At 37.0% G+C, this 24,267-nt stretch overlaps 1 protein-coding gene across 2 annotated transcripts in view; it reads right to left on the bottom strand.

Moving 5' to 3' along the window:
- The window catches only part of LOC5576505 (protein-glucosylgalactosylhydroxylysine glucosidase), a 50,899-nt gene extending 37,885 nt beyond the window's left edge, over positions 1-13,014 (bottom strand). For both annotated transcript variants that reach the window (XM_021846229.1, XM_021846228.1), the window contains exons 1-2: positions 12,811-13,014; positions 12,119-12,477 (exon numbers count right to left, since the gene is read on the bottom strand). In XM_021846229.1, coding sequence (XP_021701921.1) covers positions 12,119-12,396 — 278 coding nt within the window. In that variant the 5' untranslated portion in view covers positions 12,397-12,477; positions 12,811-13,014. The remainder of the gene's footprint in view (positions 1-12,118; positions 12,478-12,810) is intronic.
- Between the last annotated feature and the right edge of the window lie 11,253 nt (positions 13,015-24,267).

The following is a 24,267-nucleotide window of genomic DNA, read 5'->3' on the forward strand; positions in this document are numbered from 1 at the left end:
TGAACTTTCAATTTAGATACAAATCAGCTGATATTTAACGATAAAATTTAGTTTAAATCGATTTTTTTCAACATGCTTGCAGTCTTCATATAAAATTCTTCGTTTCTCTTATATGGCATAATACAATACTTTTCTGAACCACCAAAAAATAACATTTTACCTTCCAAAAAATATTATGAGCTTCGATGATAATTATTATTCTATAAGGTACCGTGGGGTAAGTGGATACAGAAAAATCAATAATTAACTTCATTGTTATGTACAGCTAACGTGAATAATGTAATTCAAACTTATTCTGTGGATAACAAATGAGGGACTATTATACTTCAAATCGTCATTTATTTTTATTTTTCTGATTGTTATGTATTGAGTATGAGAGAATTAAAAATTTGCGCCAAATGATCCACTTGTCCCACCATGGTGGGGTAAGTGGATCACCAATTAAAAAAAATTTGTTCTCGAAACAAATGTGGTGTGATTATGTATAATAAAAATGATATTACTCTCGTTCTTGTTATTAGTGCTAGTAATGTTACATTATAATACTTTAAAATTAAAAAAGTTTCTTTATTTAATCAAAATATAATAAAAAGTATGTATATATAAGTTCATACTAAATCTCACAAAAAAAAACATTGACTCTAGAAAAATTTGGAGAAAATTCATCCATTTATACGCATAAGTTATAAAGAAGTATTGTTGGATTATTCCTAACGATATTTTCGAAAAACACTCTTAGTTTAAAAATATTAGTTACTTTTACTTTGGAATAACAAACTGAAATACTTTTATTTTATTTATGAGCATATGTGTATCATCTGTCTAGAACAATTTATATGGTCAAATAAGGTACGATTTTTTTTTTTCTCTTCGGAACATAAACCACTGCGACCAATATTTGATCTATTGTAGTATATCCCGTGTCCTTTGTGTAGTGCATGTCGTTTTACTTTGTCACTATCGAGAAGTGATAAAGCATTCGGTTTTATTACAGTTGTAATTCCTAACATGATCACAGGAAAGGATTCTAACTGAAAGGTTCCTACCCTTCGAAGAGTGTGGAGCATGCACTCTCCACAGGCGCGCCCCTTTATCAGGCAAAATCGGATCCCTCGATAAAGCCAAGAAATTACACCGATATTGTCCATGCATCAGAATCCTAGTCCTTACTTCTTCAAACTAGAGAACGAAATAAATAAAAGATTAGAAAACAAATTGTTGAATTCGACTCATTTTTTCCTTGTCTCAAGATCATTCTCGGCAACTGGGAAAACCGAGACTTGTCACTTTTAACAAGGTTTAAAATGTAACAAGGACTGAAAGTGTTCCTTTGATTACTATAACATCCTGTTCTCTTCGTTTGAAGCAGTCAGGACTAGGGTTCACTGGTAGATCTTTACCCCATAACGCACCACGAAAAGGTGATCTACCCGCGTTATGGGTCAATAAGGTACGATACTATGCGTTCAATTGGAGAATTAGTATATTTTGCTCTTTTACAATTCAACTTAGATAAAAAAAAAGTGTACATTTTGAAATTATTATTCTTTTACATTTTTTTTAGGCCAGAAAGGTTAAAAAAACTTTTAGGTGGATTAATTCAAATTTTCTATGGTCAATTTGACAAATTCAAGCTGAGAATGGAAGAAAATAAAGGAAAACAACATTTGCGGATATTAAAGCTTAATAAAATTCTCGTAAGCAGTCTGCTAATAAATGATAATAATTCTTGATCCACTTACCCCACCCCATTAAAAAGTAGGGGTAAGTGTACCATGTCCAATATATTTGTATTTATTTATAAAAATCACATATTTTTCATTGTGATTCATTCAATTAGAGCTGAAGTGCTCACCATGTGTCGAAAAAAAAATATAGAATTCGATTTAAGACAGAGATACAATGGATTTTTGATTGATGGAAAACAATTTTGAAAGTAATTACTTTTTGCAGCTGACAAGTTTGCTTGTGTTAGTGTACGTGTAGTACCAGTTTTGCAATAGTAACAGTGTGGGCATAAGAATATAACCTAAAACGAAGCAATGGTGCGAAAACATTCAACATATTCAAGCATTTATGCTTTATATTGACAAATGATCCACTTACCCCACTGATACACTTCCCCCACTGTACCTTACATGAAGTTTGAATTCTGTGACAAATTGAGCAAATAAATTACCGTACAAGTTGAATTCAAACTTTATGTATAGAACAATAATTATCACCGAAGTTCATAATATTTTTTCCAAGTTGGCTGAAACAGTCATATTTTGCATTTTCAACAGTCAATATCTCAAAAACTAGATGTGCCATGATATTTCTGAAAACGGCAATGGACTCAGAAACCCATAATTTAGTAAATAGCGGTATTTTGGTGCTTGGGATAAAACCGTGTTCCGCAGTGTAATTGAATGGTACAAAAACCCGAAATCACTTCCTTAGAGGGTACAAAATACGATTGTTATCATAGTCACTTAAGATCTTAAGGATATTCCTGAGCAGAAAGGAATGGAAATCATGGTATTGAAATGAAATACCACAAAACCATAGTATGTTATTTATTAGATGGTTGTTGCTGACGATATGGACTTCTGTGAGTTTTCGGATGTTCTTTAGCAAACCCAGCGTTATTTGTGAATGCTTTAAGCTATTATGTGATAATTAGATTAACTTTAAGTGTTTTTAATGTGTTGGGCTTACAAATTTAAATCCTCTTCACGTGAAAAGTTGACTGTGTCAGTTTTTTGGAATCGACTTTCTGCATGTAATCTATTTCATATAAATGTTCATTTTTAGCTAAAGACGTATAAATTCATATTTTTACTTACGATTAGGATACAAATTCAATAAAGTTGTTAACTAATATGTTAATAATAATATACAAGTTTTAATTTGCACATGTGATATCAGTTACTACTTTCTTTTCTGTTCTCTTTCTCAATGTCAATGTCAGTTGTCTCATCATTGTAATTTGTCCTGTCAATGTCAGTCGTCCTGTCAGAATTCGTGATCAGTTCAAGGTCAGTATAGACCGAGTGACCGTCGCTAACATTCCCCGATCCGCGTTGCTGGGAAGTCTGTCCAGCTATATCGCTTCTTTGCTCCTCGACCACCGCCAAGTTTGTTACTGGTCGTTGAACCACCTCACTGTTGATTTGGACGTCAGCGACACGAATCCTGCCGTATTTGTCAGGGTATGTTCTCTACCCAACGGCCTAGAATTGACGATGGTTTCTACTTCGGCTGATACCGTCCCAAACGTTTCCTCATTTGGATTTCTGCTCTTCGAGAGTACCTCAAAACCCGTCTTCACAGAGCGGACTAATCTCTCCCAGGATCCACCAATGTGTGGGACAGCAGGAGGGTTGAGGATCCACTGAGTGTTGATATTTGTGACGGTTTTAGCTAATTTCTGATTGATGCTAGTCATTTCTTGGGCTAACTCCCTCCTTGCTCCATGAAAATTAGTCCCTTGATCGCTGTAGATCCTTCGTGGTCATCCTCTTCTTACGATGAATCTTCGTACGGCCATTTTGCAGGACCCTGTCGATAGACTGCTAGCGACTTCCAGATAAACTGCTCTCTTGCTGCTCTTGACATCAAATAATGCTACCCTTGTTGTTGTTTGTGAGGGACTTTAACCCGAAGGTCATTCGTCCCCCTCTCTATAATGCTACCCATCTTTTCACATTACTTCGGCCGATTGAAGAACGATCCACAATAATCCACCCCAACGAACGAGAAAGGACGTACCGTAAAACGGGGTAACTTTGATAATGCGGGTAACTTTGATAGTGCAGGACCCCCAACATATTAAACGAAATAACGAAGTTTCTGTCAATCAGTTAAGAAAAACGAATGCAAAACTAAAGAATATTAGTATGACACTTCATGTCAAAGCTATTTTCATTGGAATCAAGTGCATTTGACGATTTTAATGCAAATATTAAATATTTACAAGATTTTAGCATCTTTGCAACGCTTACAAACAATCTGTTCTACGACCACTATTTGATATAGTCATGATGAGTTCGTCATTTACCCATGACAGCCTAGTTATAGTAGAACATGAATTCGGTCTCAAATCTCTTAGCGAAAACCATTTTTACAAACTGGGACCATTTTTGTAATCTAAGTCAGAAATTTCCATATAGCGTTAAACGCCTAGAGGTATGCAACGCCCTATAAATGTTCCGTAATTCATTCAATCTTGTTCGATTTATACTCCATTATCAAAGTTACCCCAAAACAGAAAACCAACTTTCGATTATATGAAAAATTATATATCCATTCAGAATAAATCTTTTGGCAATCTATCAAGTGCAATCGATAGCTAGAATGTCAGTACTTGTTTTAAAAATATAAATTGTAATTCTTTGAAACAGCATGTAGAAATATTCAAGTTTTCTTCGAAAAAACTATCAAAGTTACCCCGTTTTACGGTACGTCCAGAGTTATGCGAGAATCTGGTAGGAGTGCCATTCTCGGTGCCTGAGGAGTTGCTTTGTAGGCTTTGCACCAGTTGTATTTCTGTATTTGCTTACGAACTTCTGCGCGCAGATTCTAAATGTGAAATTTTTGGCGAAACTCATTCACTATCGTCTCTACATTACAGTGTCCGTACTGACGGTGGTTACAATCCAATATTAGTTCAGTTACATGGTGGTTCTTTGGCAGCACTATTGGGAACCTTGCATCGTAAGACACGTAGTGAGTGTTTCCAATTTGCCCATCCTGCCTGATCACTCCTGAATTTAAATACAATTATATTTTCCTCGATTCCTAAATTACTAGCCCAATCAGCATGGTACGTGGAACGGACAAACGTGGACTGAAGCGGAAACAGCAAACCCGCCTATTCCGGGACAAAAAGCGCCGCCTGGAAGAGGTGGAATGCCAAGAGATGGAGTTGCTGTACCGTTCTCAAGAAACGCGGAAGTTCTATCAGAAGCTCAACACATCCCGCAAAGGCTTCGTGCCGCGAGCTGAGATGTGCCGGGATAAGAATGGGAGCATCTTGACGGACGGACGCGAGGTGATTGAAAGGTGGAAGCAGCACTACGATGAACACCTGAATGGCGCAGAGAACACAGGCACAGAAGGTCAGGACAGTGAAGGCGATGGCTACGTCAGCACAGCGGACAGCGGAAACCAACCAGCTCCCACGATGGGGGAAGTTAAGGGTGCCATTCAACTGCTCAAGAACAACAAGGCCGCTGGCAAGGATGGTTAAAGCGCAACGCTAGACAACTGCTAGTTCCTTTACCGCTAAGAAAATCAAATTGAGTATTTGAAAGCATATTGCTTAATCCAGTCGCGATAAAATCCTGTTTTTCTAACAATAAAGGTATGAGATCAGAAAATGTCAACATAATAAAATAAAATAGTTAAACTATTTGCTTATTGCTTCAATAACGACTGTCGTGTAACTTCATTTAATGGAAATATCTGCAGCATCATTTGAAACACATTAACCTTTCAGTCGTCGCGCAAATTTTTGCAACGTGAGTAGTCGCGCGTTGTACTGTGTACAACACCCATGGCTTTGCGAATATCCCAGGATTCTGACCACTTAGAAAGATGATGTCTTCGGCAAAATTGTTCAGTACCTCAAGGGCTATCATTGTTTTAGCCAAGAAATTCGGGATTTTGGCACTAGGCGGCGCTAGTGAGCATTGAACATGTGTTTCGCTGATCTCAGGATCCTGACCACTTAGAAAGATGGCGTCTTCGGCAAAGTTGTTCGATAGCTCAAGCACTATCATTGTTTGAGCTAGTTGATTAAATATTTTGCCACTAGGCAGTGCTAGTGAGCATAAAGCATTTGTTTCGCAAATATCTCAGGAGCCTGATCACTTAGAATGGGATGGCGTTTTCGGCAGAGTTGTTCAGTAGCTCAAACTGTTTCTTTGTTTAATCCTTAAAGTTCAAGATTTTGTAAAATATTGATAGTCCCTGAGCTTCTGAACAACTTAGCCGAAGGTGCCTATCTAAAAAATCAAGTTCCTGCAGTATCCACAAAACAAAAATTTCATGGTCATTAGCGACGTCTAGTGGCAAAATATCCTATTTCTTGGATCAAATAATGATAGCCCTTGAGCTACTGAACTACTTTGCCAAAGACACCATCTTTCTAAGTGGTCAGACTCCTGAAATTTATGCAAACAAAAGTTTCATGCTCACTAGCGCCGCCTAGTGGCAAAATTTTGAATCTACTAGTTCGAACAATGATATTTCTGAACTTTCCAAACATCTTTGCTCAAGACGCCATCCTTCTAAATGGTCAGGATCCTGAAATATCTGCAAAAACAAAAATAAAACTTCCATGCTCACTAGTGCCACCTAGCGGTCAAATTCCGAATTAAATGAGGTACCATCAGATAGCGCTTTACCTCCAGAACAACTTTATTAAAGACCCCAAGTTTCTATATTATCTGAATTTCGAGATATACCGATTTCAAATTGTGGTTTACTCGAACCGCATATAGTGCGTTCATTATTATGCGACTTCCATGTACATTTGTTGATTGTACCGTATTATAAAGGGCCATACTGTAAATAAAAACTGTCGAGTATTGTTCTTAAGAAGATTCTTGAGAAATACATTTTGGTTTGGTGTCGATAGATATCTTTGTTGCAAAATGATAGCATATAAATCACAACTGTTGTACAAAGTACAACATCGCTATTGTTATCTTAGTCTCGATGAATCATATAGTATTGATTTTAACTGACAAATTCGAGTAATTTAACAATTTGTTTTTTTTTTCAGATATTTTGTTTTCATAATACCAAACTTTCCTGTGGGCTGCGATGGTTCTACGTATCTGTCAATGGTGTGCGGAGAAAAAACAGCGGCGCCAGGTGGAAAGAGTACCGTGAATTCGGGTGAAATTGATCAGTAGGGTGAAATTGATCACTGTGTCATTCGATTTTATTTCTTCCTAATGGAGCACAAATATCAATGTTACCTGCAGTGAATGAACGTTGTTTGTCGTAAGTATGTCCAAATTGTGTGTTGTGAAGTTTTTTGCGTTCAAAAATGTTCATTTCTATTAAAATAATGTTAAATTTCAAAATCTTGTACGGTGGTGTTTTGACAAACATTAATAAACCTCTAGTTCTAGACAAGAATTTGGACATGGTATAATCCTGAAAGTTTGTGAGTATACTTAAGATATATCCCCAATCAGGTATCAGAAGGCCGGCTCCAAAGGCACGTTCCCCACCAGTTGGGAGATTTGTGTCATCGCCATCGTTGATTTGGTTGAAATAATTGAATTTCTGGTATATATCAGGAAATTCCTTAGGAAATTGCATACATTTAGGCGTTTTCTGCGTTATTCTTGAAATTTAAACATTCATTATTTCTATAAATATTTTATTGTTAAGAATTTGGCAAGCATATTCGGATTTAGGGAGCTCAAATTTATTATGTAAAGTTGTTTTGAAAACTAACAATAATGGCATTGATAAGTGATCAATTTCACCCCGAAATGAGATCTCCCGAATTTTTATTTTAGACATATTTTTTGGCACTAAAATTACATTTGTTAGAACATTTCGATACTTGAGTCAATGAGGGTCAACTCCATACTTATTTTCCTGCATTCAGTTATTTGGCATTGCCAAAATTATAGAAATCAGACAAGAAAACCCATGAAAAGTGATCAATTTCACCCGAAATCACGGTACTTCGAGTCATCGTTGAACGGAGATTATGGAAGTGGATCTGGTAGCAGAAACCAAATCGATGACGACAGGCTGTGGAATCTTCAACGCTAGATGAGGCAACTCGGAAGGACGAGCTCGCCGACGAACTTCTCAAGCACGGAAGTGAGCAGCTGCATGAACTCCTTCAGCGTATCATTTAGAGGATATGGGAGGAAGAACAAATACCTACTATGCCTGGAATTCTGTTCAACAAATTGAGACCGTATGAGAAGCCCTTTGTCGGCGAATACCAAGCTGGTTTTCGGGAAGGTTGATCAACGATTAAATATTTACCCTCCTCAAATCCTAGATAACTTCCGGGAGTACAACTTGCAGACTCATCATCTGTTTGTAGATTTCAAAGCAGCTTACGATTCAGTGAAAAGAGACGAATTGTGGCAAATTATGTCCGAATTTGGTTTTCCGGCGAAGCTAATTAGACTAATTCGTGCAACGCTTGATGGATCGAAACCATGTGTGCAGGTAGTGGACGAGATTTTGTCATCGTTACCTTAGATGGATTGAAACAGAATGACGCTCTTTCTAACTTGGTGTTTAACATAGCGCTCGAAGGTTCTATCAGGCGAGCCGGTGTGCAAAGAAGCGGTATCATTATCACTCGTTCTCATATGCTCCTTTGCTTTGCGGACGATGTCGATATCATCGGGATTGACCGTCGGGCAGTGGAAGAAGCGTTCGTGCCTTTCATGAGGGAGACAGCGAGGATCGCGTTATACAAGACACTGATCCTTCCGGTTGTCATATGGTCGGCGTTAAGTCAGAGTGGACCAAGTGACGTTTTTCATATTTTGAGAAAAATGGGTTTAAAGTAAAAAGCTCTGTAATGTTTAAAACCGTTTAAATTTTGGTTCAATATTTCCACACATCTTTGTGTTATTTTCAAACAATATAATGTGAAGTGATAATCATGAAAAATCATAATCCGAACCTCTGATAGAACGATTTTTTGATGGACTATGTGTACTTGGTCCACTCTGACTGCACTAAAGATCACCGTTCAGCGAGTTGGTTCACTCTGACCAAAGACAAATTCAAGACCTCCATGTCCCTTGCAGTTGCCCAAAATTTTATGGCTCATAAGGTAATCTAGATTGCCGTGAAAAGTGTACTGCGATCTGTCAAACTTGGGTACCTTTTGCACTACCGAGGGACCAAATGCAGTACTAGAAGTGGTACCCAATCTGAGCCCGAGTGTGACGGACCTGCTCTGACTGAAAAATTTCTAGGAAAATAATAATCATTTAATGCTTCAATGATCAAACTGGGTGCATATCTCTAAGACAAGCAGATTATCAAGGCCCTTCAACACCAGTATCGCAAGTTCTTCAATAATCCATACCGTCAATAGTGGGGTGCAGTAATACCTAAAACAGTGGCATTACAATAGCTTGAAAATTAAGGAATTGCAGGTCATTGCATTGAAGACCAGAAATATTCAAATATGTGTTCAGTCAGAGTGGACCAAGTGAAAATCTTGAATACCGACCAAAATATACTGGTCCAATAAGCGGGTTCTAGCACATTCCATACATACACCATAGAATTACCATAAACTTCTATCGGACTCTGAAATTGACTCAAAAATGCAATGATCAATCAATTTAGTGTTTTTCAACACTTGGTCCGCTCTGTTTGCACAGAAACTGTTGCAATTTCTGACCACCCATCTAAATATGGTAAATGGTCAAAAATCAAAATAAAATGCATCGAATTAAGTAATATTCATAAATTTCTATTGACGGATAAGTAGTAGTCGAAATATCTGACAAATCTCTTGAAATGTTTTGCTGAAGAATGCGAGCGCTGATCATTTTCGCTGTTATGGTAATAAGCACTTGGTCAGAACTGCACACTTTTATCGATTTTTATTGGTCATCCAAAGTAAATTCGGCATTGCTTTCAGCTTAGCTTAGCTTAGCTTAGCTTAGCTTAGCTTAGCTTAGCTTAGCTTAGACTGACTACACATATCAATGGTTGCTATTCCGTGATTGACCGAAGTCAGTGAAAATGCACAAAGAATCAACTAGAAGTTCGGCTGGGATTGGCCATAATCTTCTTCAGTGTGCATAATTCAGTGCCTCTATTTATACAGGGTCAATAACGGCGCCGGCCACGTCCTTGCAGTCAGGTGGGATTGGGGGAAGGAATTTTAGTGTTTAACCTTTGCTTTTTGGAGACCGTGTTTGCCTCTGCATCTCCACAAAGGTTACTGGGAGGGATGTTTGTTAATGGGGAGGATCGTTGGGTCATAGGATTCACTTTGATAAGCGATTAGACCATGATAAACAATGATTTGTGAGATATATACATGCTTATACGTAAATATAATATTTTCATTTGATATGAACAATTTCTATGTAGAGGAAAATTATGCCGACACTTGAGGTGACGAACCATTCAAAGTTTGTTGAACAAATACCTCAATGTAACATTCCTACAGCTGTCAGGACGAAAGCATGTGTTATTATATTTTACTAATTTGAAAAGAAACAAAAAACTCGATTGGTTGGGACATCATAGAACACTCTTATTCTTATGCCGACACTTACAGTGGCGAACCATCCAAAGTTTGTTGAATAAAGTGAACCTTTCGCAAGTCTACACTTGTAGTGTCGAACCATTCAAAGTTTTTTTTAATTACAAAAATAAAGGTATATAAGAGGTGTTCTGAAAAAAAATGTTAAACATAAATAAATCATGAATCAGAGTTTGTGTCGACACTCACAGTGACGAACCATCCATAGTTTGTTGAAAAATCATATTTACATCCCACCATTGTAACGATTGAATGTGCAGTCATACATATTTTATAGATTAGAAATAGTAGCATGAAACGAGCTCACCAATTGATCCGTTATCCTTGACTGAGCAGCCACAATCCACTTTCGGCTTCACTTGTTTGGTCGGCTATAAAAAAGCACTCAGGAAAAAAAAAATAAGCGCGCGACCCAAAAAGAATAAAAAAAAACCGTTCGGGCTTTCTTGACGCACTGCCCAGGAGCAAGCGTCAAGGTCGAAGGATCAAACAGAACTAACCGATCGCGGCACTTTTTCAGTTACTCCAACCGAACTCACCGATCACGCCACTTTTTCACTTACTAGACCAACGCGCGACATGTTTGATCCTGCCCTCATCGCTCGCCCCGGCAAAAGCAAGTGTCAAGGTCGAAAGATCAAACAGAACTAACCGATCGCGGCACTTTTTCACTTTCTTCAACCGAACTCATCGATCACGCCACTTTTTCACTTACGAGACCGACGCGCGACATGTTTGATCCTGCCCTCGTCGCTTGCTCCGAGAAAAGCAAGTGTCAAGGTCGAAAGATCAAACAAAACTAACCGATCGCGGCACTTTTTCACTTTCTTCAACCGAACTCACCGATCACGCCACTTTTTCACTTACGAGACCGACGCGCGACATGTTTGATCCTGCCCTCGTCGCTCGCCCCGGCAAAAGCAAGTGTCAAGGTCGAAAGATCAAACAGAACTAACCGATCGCGGCACTTTTTCAGTTACTCCAACCGAACTCACCGATCACGCCACTTTTTCACTTACTAGACCAACGCGCGACATGTTTGATCCTGCCCTCGTCGCTCACCCCGGCAAAAGCAAGTGTCAAGGTCGAAAGATCAAACAGAACTAACCGATCGCGGCACTTTTTCAGTTACTCCAACCGAACTCACCGATCACGCCACTTTTTCACTTACTAGACCAACGCGCGACATGTTTGATCCTGCCCTCATCGCTCGCCCCGGCAAAAGCAAGTGTCAAGGTCGAAAGATCAAACAGAACTAACCGATCGCGGCACTTTTTCACTTTCTTCAACCGAACTCATCGATCACGCCACTTTTTCACTTACGAGACCGACGCGCGACATGTTTGATCCTGCCCTCGTCGCTCGCCCCGGCAAAAGCAAGTGTCAAGGTCGAAAGATCAAACAGAACTAACCGATCGCGGCACTTTTTCAGTTACTCCAACCGAACTCACCGATCACGCCACTTTTTCACTTACTAGACCAACGCGCGACATGTTTGATCCTCCCAAAGTAAATTCGGCATTGCTTTCATCGGCAAAACTTAAGGATTTAGCTATCTGAGGATATTTTTCGGCCTTAGCTAGCTAAATTGTCCAGTCGAAAAACTACCATCACAGAATTCCGGTAAAATGAGCTAAGTGTGTAAGAATTAAATTAAATACCAAGAACTTTATGATTTCCTATAAATTTCAGAGTTTTTTTTTTAAACAAAATCACAATTTGTCTTACATTCTGGGTAATCTAACAGAACTGATTAGATTCACCACATGAAACCCGGACATGTAAATTAGGACTACCTTGGTTTCCCACAGTACCCATCACATGTAGAGTGCTTCCAGTAGTACTCACCTTTGCGACATCATGGTCGTCGTCTTTGTCCGGTTCCAAAACAATTTGTTTTCACCGGAGGCCACCGGTGTTGTTCTCGCTGCTGCTGCCGCCACTGTCGAAGATTCCGGAGAAGTGACCCCGTTTGGCAGTGCCGCTGCTTCAACTACCGGTACAATCCCAGCGCGACTTCTCGGTGGGAGACGTTCAACATAATATTGTCCATTAGTCACCGGCGGCATGAGAATCAACATCGTCACCACGAAAATCGGTGGGACTTGAAGCATCATCATAAACATGCCTTCGGTTGGTCGTTACAACTTTCGGTCTAGATTTCTTCCCGGAGTTCTGTTGGGCAAATGCACTGCGCTTAGGAAGGGCTGTGTTGACAAAGATGACGTTGAAGTTAGGCACTTTTGCGGGCAGTTGCGATTTTGCATACCGTCAAACGGGTTAGCTTTGCAACTTCAGAATAGATTTCACCGAATTTTGTTTCCTCGAGAGACGAACAACGTAACCGTATTAATAGATTACAAAAAAAAATTACCTAGCATTACAGGAAACATAAATATGGTATCGTGTCGATGTGTTGCAAGTTTCCCCGGTTGACGGTAACTATGGTTCGTAGTAGTTTCGCTCGTATGATTTGCATAATTGAGTCTATTAGGCGAGAAAAGGTAATTTCTAGTTATGTTTTGTTTTGTGGAACTTACGAAGCGTCTCGTAAACGGAAGCTCGCGTGATTGCACCAATCGGTGTGCATCTTCCAAAGGGTGGAACTAGTTCAGTTGGAGGAATTGCGCCGTTTGCACAAAATTGTGTGAGAATTTGATTTGTCGTGACTGTTGAGTGGCACGCCGCGTTGGCTACTGTCTCCCCACTAGAATCTATAGTAGAGTCGCTGACGAACTGACGGATGCTGAGAATTTTGCATCGCTTCGAGCCGTTGAGCTAGGACAGGGGCTTTCAACCGCTTTGAATGTACGGCCTTCATGTTCTTCATGTTTCTACAAACATCTCACGGACCCCTGATGCTGGAACATTTATGACAGCAGTAACGAATTCAGGAGCCCCGAATTTAATGGATATACAGAGTTTTTGTCTCAAAGAAAAAAGTGAAAAGGATATTTGTGCTAGGTACACAGCGTGATTTCATGAGGATTTCACAATTGGTTTGTAAGGAATCAAATAATAGTTTCAAAAGAAAATGGCATTGAATTCCGCAAATGTAGGTCAAGCAACTTTGGCAAAATCTGCTAAGAATTGAGCCAAATTATATCGTGATTTTCCCATATTTAGAAATTGAAATTTTGGGAAACCCTGAGCTAGGGTAATGAATTTGCTCTGAAACTGATAGGGAATATGACGAACCGATTGACGGTACTCCTTGAGAAGATCATTTTCAAAAAGTTTGAAACTGGAATGTGCACTTTAGTTGGCTGCACTCGACTGTAGAATCGTCGTCTTCATCATTCTTTGGGACGAGAAAGTAACCATGTTATGCTACATGTCTCCTGTGAGTTCTACATGGTCGATAGACAGTAGTTGCTTATTCATGGGAATAAAATCGTTCGTCACCGGGCTATCATCGTGGTTTTGAGTCCGGCGCTGCCGGAGATGAGAGATTAATTGTTTTTGTTTATGCTTGGAGGTTGTTTGCCTTAGCCACAATCAATGGGAGCGTAAGAGAAGGTAGGTTCCTTACGGAAGAAAGATTGGATGAAGACGAGGTATGCGCTGACTGGAGGGTTGCAGACTGCAGGGGCGAGATACTAAACGAATCGTGTTTCAATGGAATCGAGGGAAATGGGGTCGTTCTTTGTGACGAGGATGCATGAGTATTGCATGAGAAAGTTTATTGAGTTGTTTTTGGATACGATCAGCTAGTTGTGGTTTTGAATATTGAAGTTTTTTCAACAAGAGTTGTATAGGATTATATTGACGTTTGTTTTTAATTAAATTGATGGCTGTCATGCAAAATGGGATTTACTTTATGTGTTAATTAAGTCAATCACAATCTATTTCACGGGGTCAAATAGATCGCTGAGGTCTGATCAGGTCTGTATACATTTAGAATAAATAACTGAATACTGTGAAAAAAAATCAACGAACCATTGTAAACAACAATAACTTCGATCCCCCAGGAAAATCTACCGTTTCATCAACGAAATCTACGAAAACAAACTAATTTAAATTATCCTTCAACAAATTAAAATGAGATTGTAGTTTGCTCATTACAATAAATGCTCTCATTGAATGGTAAAATTATAAACTTAAGACTTGTTTAGTTTGAGAAAAACTGACAAAAAGTACACTTTCGTTATGCTCTGTGCTATAAAAATTAGCCATTTAAAGGCTAATGAATCCATCATACAATCATCAGCAATAAGCAAAAATTTAAAACCAGCTTTCGTTCGAATTCAAGGTAATCCTCGTGAAAATCTATCACCACATTACAGATACCGAGGAGTGCTGAGGCTCTTCTGGACACATGATTTGATATGTGTGTCATTTCAAAAAGTTCTGAAAAATTGATGATGATTTCTTTTGCTTTTTCGAATAGTTACGACACATGAAGATGCTTCGCAATAAAAAGAATTTCAATGTGACATGAATTTTGTGAAAATTTTATGCTTCATTACCACAGAATCAATTTTTCAGCATGTATGAAAATTACACACATATGTGTTGGCCCAGAAGAACCCGATTTGTGTAACTTGTGTGTGACAAATCGTCCAGCATGGACGTGCCGGTGTCTTGTTTTTTTCGACAAATGTCTTCTGCATTGAGGAAATAGAGTACCAAGTGTGTATTTTCGGTTAATATGGAAAGGAACTCAATTTTTTTTAAAATGGCCAATTTATTTTTTGAGATTTCTTACGCGCCGTACAAATTATTTTTAATTTTCATTCAAAAAACCTTACCATGAAGGAGAGGGATCTAGATTACCTCCAAAATTGTTTTACATAATTAATGGACAGCACCTTATCCTCAAAACTTGTTTATTACCCAAGTACCGTCAAACGGGGTAACTTGCAACAGGGGTGAAACTTGCAACACTTCGACATGTAACCGAATTATCGTTTCGTTCAGCATTGAGTTTAATTTTCAAAATTTATTCCTCCACTTATTGACCTCAAGTATACAACAGAAGATTTTGGCAAGGGTTTGGGTATTGTTTGTTTTTTGCTTGGTTTGCTGGAGGTGAAAATCATATTAAACATTGAATTGCATGAAATTTATGCTGAAAAACGTTCCTCGTACCACAAAACCGGTTTAAATTTGTAATTCGAGGCATTTGCTAACAGTTACAGTACTTAGTAGTGTAATAATTGACAATTTAAAAGTTTTGATAATTTGATGCTTAAACACTATAAAAATTCAAAAACCTTTTTGACTACCCTTGTGGGGTAACTTGCAACAGCTATTTTGATCTTAATTGTTTGATATTTTTCGCCGTTTATCATCGAAAACACATGAGAAGGCAAAATTGAACATAAATTTGTTCAGTAACTTCAAAATTTTTGTACCGCGATTAATTACTAAATATTGAAATTAATTACTAAATATTGAAAAATTTACATGAATCGCTTTATTATTAGATTCAGATTTATTTTATTCATGAAAATAATGAAAAAAATGAAAATCTGTGCAAAAACTAACTTGCACATCTGCCATTTGGGACTTTCTGCATGAAGTATGCTAAAAGTTGTTTTAGAACACCAATAGAGACCATTTTAAAATATACATATCAATATGTGATATGTCGCTTTGATTTGAATTTGTATAAACAATAAATTATGTGAAGCATATCCTAAATTACAATTGTATTTGTAGAAAAGTTACATCAAATAGTTTTAATGGTCTTCCAATTATTGTCAAGACTTATAATATGATAGAATATCCCCGTGTGGACACCCTATGTAATACTTATGAAGTTTTCAATCAAATTGGTTTAATACTCATAATTCAATCAATAATAATTAGTTTTGTAAGAGTACAGTAGCCGTTTCTAATTATCGTCATACTTTTATTGCGTAAAATTATTATATGATCATACTAACACGATATAGGTTCAGTTTTCAATAGTGTACTTCAAGTAGCACTGTGTGTTGCATGTTACCCCACATCAGAGGTAGCATGAAAAATGTATATTTTTCGTCTCTCCTGATCCCAGAAAACCAAATACTGATAAAATTTATACCGCGTGGTATTCTTTCCGTGGCGATTAGGATACTAGATGGTTTTTGTCTCATCGGAATCCTCAAATTTTTCATCCATATAGCTTTGAAGTTGAAAATTGTTGCAAGTTACCCCGTTTGACGGTAACCAAATAGCACTTTATTTTGCCCTCCGTGCGACTATAGTGCTATTACAGAGCTAACATGCCCTATCTTAGCCGTATTATAGCCCTATAAGACCAAAAAAAAAAACGGGCTAGTGATTATTTGCGTATGCCTCACAGGGATGCTCACATTCCTCCGCATTTTTGACTAGGGGTAAGACATGTTTCGAAAAATATTGGCCAAACAATACAAGTTGCCATTTCATTTGGGTAAGTGGATACAGAAAAATCAATAGATAACTTCATCTCAATGTACAGCTAACGTGAATAATAATTGTAACTTTTTTCTGTGGACTAATATACTTCAAATCGTCACTGGTTTCGATTTTCCTGATTGATATGTATTGAGTATGAGGGACTTGAAAATTCAATTCAAATGATTCACTTGCCCCACCGTGGTTGGGTACTGGATCACTAATAAAAAAATGAAATACAAGATGTGTACGATGAAAATACACTTTATTATTGCTCACTTAGCTATTATCGGTTACAAAATGCTTGATATGCTCACTGTTTGACAGTTGCTCTGGAAAGCGTCAATGTAAATAGAGAGTGTCAAGCAACTTTCATAGATACTTCCCTCACTGTCATTGAACGTCGAGACAATGAAAGAGACTTTTTTTAAATTCTCTTTCATTTTTCCGTCCCTACGGCTTGTGACGGAATCGTAAACTTGTTAATTTTGAGTTCATTATCTGGTATGATTCTTATTTATTTCGCTGGAATCACGGAAAGATATCCACTTAACTTATCAAATACATTTACTTCCCGAAATACTCCAAAAATATATACACGCTCAAAAAAGAGTTCTGGAAAACGTGAACTGACAAAAATACACCATGAACTACCACCAACGGTCACATAAACATGATCTAGTTCACGGTGTATTTTTGCTTGTTGACGAGTTCACGTCTGCTGTTCACGGATACGAGAATGGATTTTTTTCTGTGTTTAAATGTTAATAGCAAAACACCAATAAAATTGCTCTCATGAGAGCTTCGTCATTGCGACGTGGCGAAGTGAGCACATGAAATGTAGCTTCGTCTAATGACAGTGAGAAGACTCGTTTCGTCAGTGTCGCAAGTCCGTCATGACACTTAACAGCCCTGGCTCTGGCAGGCAAGTTTTTACCTAGTGTCTTACTTTCCGGCAGGGACTCAGAAAAAAAAAATGAAATTTTTCTATTACAAAATTGAACATATTTGTAGTCCTGTGGAGAAATTTTCAGCTCGATTGCTTGAAAAGGAACAAAACTGAAACATTTAAAAGTTGAGCATCGAAAATCGACATGTGCTGCTATTATTCAGAACAGCACTGTAACTGTCAAACTGCATACATTTTCACGTTGACATTTGTAGCTCCGCCTATCTCCGCCAGCAACAGATGTTCCGACAGCGACGCCAGCAACATTCTTCTTCTATGGTTTATCATTTCTATTACGAAGTCAGAGGGGGGCAGGCGATGTCCGTTGCCATTGCAGGGTGGGGGCTGACGAAAAATAATATAAATAATCAACTAAATGGTACAAAGGTTAATATATTATTTGAATTTTTCAAAGATTGTTTTCAGCTTTTATACTTTTAGAGTATTTGGACTTATTCCACGAGTGGCGTGAGGTAAGAATAGGGTCCTAAAGCCCTGTCTCAATTTTAGTGCCAAACGCTTAAGTTTAGGCCAAAAACACATGTTTACTCAATTTTTTAATGTGTTTCATTTGTTTAAGTACAAAAAACAAAACATTTTTTATGTTTTATAGATTTTGTCACACTCCTTGGTTTAAACTCAAATTTTGGGTGTATTTTGTTTTCCGTGTCCCTTCCGAAATGTCAGATAGGAACAACCCCAGTGTTAAAACTAAAACCCCTGTGGTATTTTTGTCGACTAAGCGAACGTCAAACATGATCTCAAGTGTCAAGGTTCATTTATGGATCCAATTTTTGAATTTAAGTTTTAATATGATATATCCGTTATTTGAGCGGGAAAAATTTCTAAAGTAGTTGCAGTAACATGCTCTTCCGTCTTGTCTTCAAATGAAAACAAGATTTCATTAAACATTTTAGGAGCCTATTATTAGTCTCGTATTGCGAGGTGACAATTCTCGACTCGAGTGAAGTGACTCGCCCTGTAAATCAAATGAAGAGGGCCTCGAGTCGAGAATCGTCTCCTCGCTATACATTATGGCTCATAAAAATGCGATGATTGTTTGAACGTGCAATAGCATCCACAAGCGTTTTTGTCATTGTTATTGTAAGTGAATGTAATTTCTGATTACTGTAGTATATTCTGACATAAATTTACTATCTATAACAATTTTTGTCATATTTTTTTTATCCTCTTAAATAATGTAATAAAGCAAAGAAGTTTAAACGTTTTGTCCGCCCAAAGTTAGAAACAGCGTCTGATTGTCGTATACTCTGGTACTAAACTTTCCACCTTCAAAAATCACACTTTATTGTTGAAAAGTTTAGTTTATTTGCTATCAAAGGACAGAGGAGTTCTTAGAGAACGTGTTTTTCATGGACACAATAATAACATAGCATTATAACATTTGAAGGTTTGCTTCCAATTCCTCTCTAGTAAGGTGAGAGTAACAGATAAAAAGCATGTCCAAAGCGGAAAAATTGAGTCTAAATAGATTAAACAATACAAATAAAGAATAACATTTATGTTCCATTCACATTTTCTTTATAAAAACTACCATAAAAAAGTGATTTGACGATTTTCACATTTTTTTAAGGGCCATACTGTACAAGACCGACAATTCTCACCTCACGCCACTCGAAGAATAAGACCGATTATGTCATGATAAACTTTTGGGATATTGTCATGAAATGAATTCATTCAAGAGTTCTTCTAAGAATACATCAAAAAATTTGTTAAAATCCACTGTGATTTATTTGCAAGATTTTTTCCGTTCTTCTAACAATTTCTTGAGCAACCAATTCAGAATTTATATACAGAAATTGTTCCTCGGAATACTCTTATTTCTTTAACGAATACCTCAAGGTAATTTTGGAATGCATTTTAAGAATTCTGCCAAAATTTTGTTCAAAACATAAGGAACTGCTTCATCAATTGCTTCAAGAGTTCTAGCAAAAACTTACTGAGAAGTTTTAGCGGTTCCTCCATGTTTTTGTTAAGAATGAATTCTTCTGAATATTGTTTTGAAGAATTTCTTCCATTCATTCATTCAGAGATACAGATTCTGAGAGATTTAGAAAATTAACAAAATCTTTTCCTGAAAATTTTAAAGATGTTACACCAAACTCAATTTTTTTTTTTTTTATTAGGCACTCAAAGAGGGTCAGTTTGTCTCAGTCACCATCTGATACTGACGGAGGATGGATGTGTTTCTCCAATACACGGTCCTTCGTGCGGCGTCTTCTGGTGACTGGACGGAGTTTTTTGTGAGGGAGGATTGGGAATCGAACCCATGACCTTCCGCTTACGAAGCGAAAGCGTAACCTCGAGGCTACGGGACCCCCCCATAAAAAACTCAATATTATGTGAGTAATTTGAACAATAATTTCACAGGAAACTACTTAGATTACTATATATTCCCTACAGTAATCATTCCCCCAACGATTAAAACAGAAATACCACTAGAAACATCTTCAAGTATTGCTTATATATTCATGTGTTCAAAATCAGAATCGTACAAGATGCTAGATTAAGCGTTATCAATGTAAACACAAGTTGTATATAAATCCCCAATACGATTCATAAACGACAATCTGTGTTTACAGCAAAACATGTCGGGCTTCGCGGTTGTCCGTTGCCTAATGTTAGTGGTCGTTCAGTCTGTGCAGCCTATGTGCTGAAGACGGTGTAAATTGTCTTTCATTGTCTTTTAAATAGTGCAACGTAGAATCGCGTTAAGCTGTATAAACTTACAGATCATATCAAGCATGTGCTATAATAAGGGCGTAAGTCGCATGATCGATTTCTCTTCATCGATCCTCTCTTTTGTGAATGAAGATGACAAGATGCGAGTTTGTTAGCATTTTTTTACTCCAGGACGCTAGACAGCGATGCAATCTTACGTCCTGAGGTGAAAAAATGCTGACAAACTTGCTTCTTGTCGTCTTTATTCATAGAAGAGAGGATCGATGAAGATAAATCGACCATGCGACTTACGCCCTTATTCTAGCACACGTTTGATATATCAATCCAGACAGCATCATATGAAATCGCAATAACTTAGAAAAAAAAAAGGCTACCCAAACTTGGTATCTGCTGACGATCGGCCTTAAAGAACAACATAGCAGGTGTCGCTGAACATGAAAGATGCATTAATATTAGCGAATTATCGCAATTCTGTTATGTAACCTTTGGTGGTACAGTGGTAAGGCGTCCTATTTCTAATCCAGAGGTCCCGTGTTCGAGACTTGTTGGAAACTTATTTTTTATTTCCATCCAAGTTTACTGGCATCGTATATCTGATCGCAGAAAGTCTCTAAAAGTCGTGCCAAGTACGCATATAGCCTCCACTTTGGTAGGTATATAGCCTTTTCGTGCATTCTATACGATTGAATTGAGTCATATAGAATGATGTATAACAAAAGTTATAGCAACCAAAATGTTGAATGGGTTAAAATAATCATATTTCACAAACATTTTTTGTGCGAAATACTGAAAAAGCCTTTCACTAAGACATATTCCGAGATGTATACTGCCGTTGTACGCCTACTTGTCCCATGTTCTATATGAACCTTATGGTCCGCGGGACAAATATGTGTAGAACGGCAGTATATCTCACAGAACTTTTGATAAAATTCTTGTAGTAATTTCATTGAGAGAAATGCCTCAGGAAAGAGATCGATGGAAGAACCATTATTGGAATAAATGAAAATTTATGGTAGAGTCAGAGAAAGATTACCAGGAGTGATGTCTAAAGAAATACCTTGATGATATCTCAGAGAAAAGTTAGACGAGTTTGACACAGTTCCTTGGAAATATTTGAAATTGATTCAATAAGTTTAATTCCTGAAGGAATTCAAGTGGTAATATTTCATAACTTCTGTTGATGCATAGCAAATTGTTCAGAGGGTACAAAGGGTACAACTATAAATAAATCCTGGAAAAATCTCTAGACATTTTTCTGTGGGATATTCTTTCTAGTTCTTAAAATGAATACTTACTTAATGTCTGGACGAGTTCTGGAACTTTTCCTGGAAGAAATACTAGTGGAATCAATTTTAGGAAATTCTTGGAAGAACTGTAATATAAATTCTTATAAATATTCCAGAGTTCAATTCACTATCCACCATTGTTTAGTTTTTCTTTATTATTTTGTTCAGCGATTTCACAGATTGTTTGGTGCGAGTAACCAATCGATCAATTTTTCAGATTTAATAAAATAAAACCACCTAGCGATTAGCTATCGATTGATTTTATATCCCAAATACGCGGATTTGGTATGGTGGTTACATCGAAATTAACCTTTATTTCAAACACTCGAATTTTGAATAGCGAATATGTCAAAAGTTTCATTGAAATATGTCATCAAATTTCCAGGACAGGATAGTTAATTATAACTCAATTCAATGTCCTGACAGCTATTTTTAACAATGGGAGATGTAATGGTTTTCTATTTCGAGGTCAGTAGAAGCAGCTTAGTTGAATTTAAATTTAAGTGTTCAGAATATGAGACAGAATGAGTAGCTCGACAATTTAAGCTTTGTGCCTTCATTTTATAAGTAAGAGTGAAAGATGATAAATTTGTAGAGAAGCCAAAACACATCTACATTCAGTGGTGTACAGAATAACAGTGACGTTTATTATATCTCCATCTTAGTGACCCTTTTATGAAAAAAATAAAGCCTACTACAAAATCAATATTTCATCAGTATAATGTTTAACTTCGAAAACCAAATGAATAATAAAAAAAATAAAAAAACTTTCCGGCAGGGACTCAGAAAAAAAAAATGAAATTTTTCTATTACAAAATTGAACATATTTGTAGTCCTGTGGAGAAATTTTCAGCTCGATTGCTTGAAAAGGAACAAAACTGAAACATTTAAAAGTTGAGCATCGAAAATCGACATGTGCTGCTATTATTCAGAACAGCACTGTAACTGTCAAACTGCATACATTTTCACGTTGACATTTGTAGCTCCGCCTATCTCCGCCAGCAACAGATGTTCCGACAGCGACGCCAGCAACATTCTTCTTCTATGGTTTATCATTTCTATTACGAAGTCAGAGGGGGGCAGGCGATGTCCGTTGCCATTGCAGGGTGGGGGCTGACGAAAAATAATATAAATAATCAACTAAATGGTACAAAGGTTAATATATTATTTGAATTTTTCAAAGATTGTTTTCAGCTTTTATACTTTTAGAGTATTTGGACTTATTCCACGAGTGGCGTGAGGTAAGAATAGGGTCCTAAAGCCCTGTCTCAATTTTAGTGCCAAACGCTTAAGTTTAGGCCAAAAACACATGTTTACTCAATTTTTTAATGTGTTTCATTTGTTTAAGTACAAAAAACAAAACATTTTTTATGTTTTATAGATTTTGTCACACTCCTTGGTTTAAACTCAAATTTTGGGTGTATTTTGTTTTCCGTGTCCCTTCCGAAATGTCAGATAGGAACAACCCCAGTGTTAAAACTAAAACCCCTGTGGTATTTTTGTCGACTAAGCGAACGTCAAACATGATCTCAAGTGTCAAGGTTCATTTATGGATCCAATTTTTGAATTTAAGTTTTAATATGATATATCCGTTATTTGAGCGGGAAAAATTTCTAAAGTAGTTGCAGTAACATGCTCTTCCGTCTTGTCTTCAAATGAAAACAAGATTTCATTAAACATTTTAGGAGCCTATTATTAGTCTCGTATTGCGAGGTGACAATTCTCGACTCGAGTGAAGTGACTCGCCCTGTAAATCAAATGAAGAGGGCCTCGAGTCGAGAATCGTCTCCTCGCTATACATTATGGCTCATAAAAATGCGATGATTGTTTGAACGTGCAATAGCATCCACAAGCGTTTTTGTCATTGTTATTGTAAGTGAATGTAATTTCTGATTACTGTAGTATATTCTGACATAAATTTACTATCTATAACAATTTTTGTCATATTTTTTTTATCCTCTTAAATAATGTAATAAAGCAAAGAAGTTTAAACGTTTTGTCCGCCCAAAGTTAGAAACAGCGTCTGATTGTCGTATACTCTGGTACTAAACTTTCCACCTTCAAAAATCACACTTTATTGTTGAAAAGTTTAGTTTATTTGCTATCAAAGGACAGAGGAGTTCTTAGAGAACGTGTTTTTCATGGACACAATAATAACATAGCATTATAACATTTGAAGGTTTGCTTCCAATTCCTCTCTAGTAAGGTGAGAGTAACAGATAAAAAGCATGTCCAAAGCGGAAAAATTGAGTCTAAATAGATTAAACAATACAAATAAAGAATAACATTTATGTTCCATTCACATTTTCTTTATAAAAACTACCATAAAAAAGTGATTTGACGATTTTCACATTTTTTTAAGGGCCATACTGTACAAGACCGACAATTCTCACCTCACGCCACTCGAAGAATAAGACCGATTATGTCATGATAAACTTTTGGGATATTGTCATGAAATGAATTCATTCAAGAGTTCTTCTAAGAATACATCAAAAAATTTGTTAAAATCCACTGTGATTTATTTGCAAGATTTTTTCCGTTCTTCTAACAATTTCTTGAGCAACCAATTCAGAATTTATATACAGAAATTGTTCCTCGGAATACTCTTATTTCTTTAACGAATACCTCAAGGTAATTTTGGAATGCATTTTAAGAATTCTGCCAAAATTTTGTTCAAAACATAAGGAACTGCT

The sequence above is a fragment of the Aedes aegypti genome, chromosome 2 (assembly GCF_002204515.2).
Source record: "Aedes aegypti strain LVP_AGWG chromosome 2, AaegL5.0 Primary Assembly, whole genome shotgun sequence".
Taxonomy (NCBI): Eukaryota; Metazoa; Arthropoda; class Insecta; order Diptera; family Culicidae; genus Aedes; species Aedes aegypti.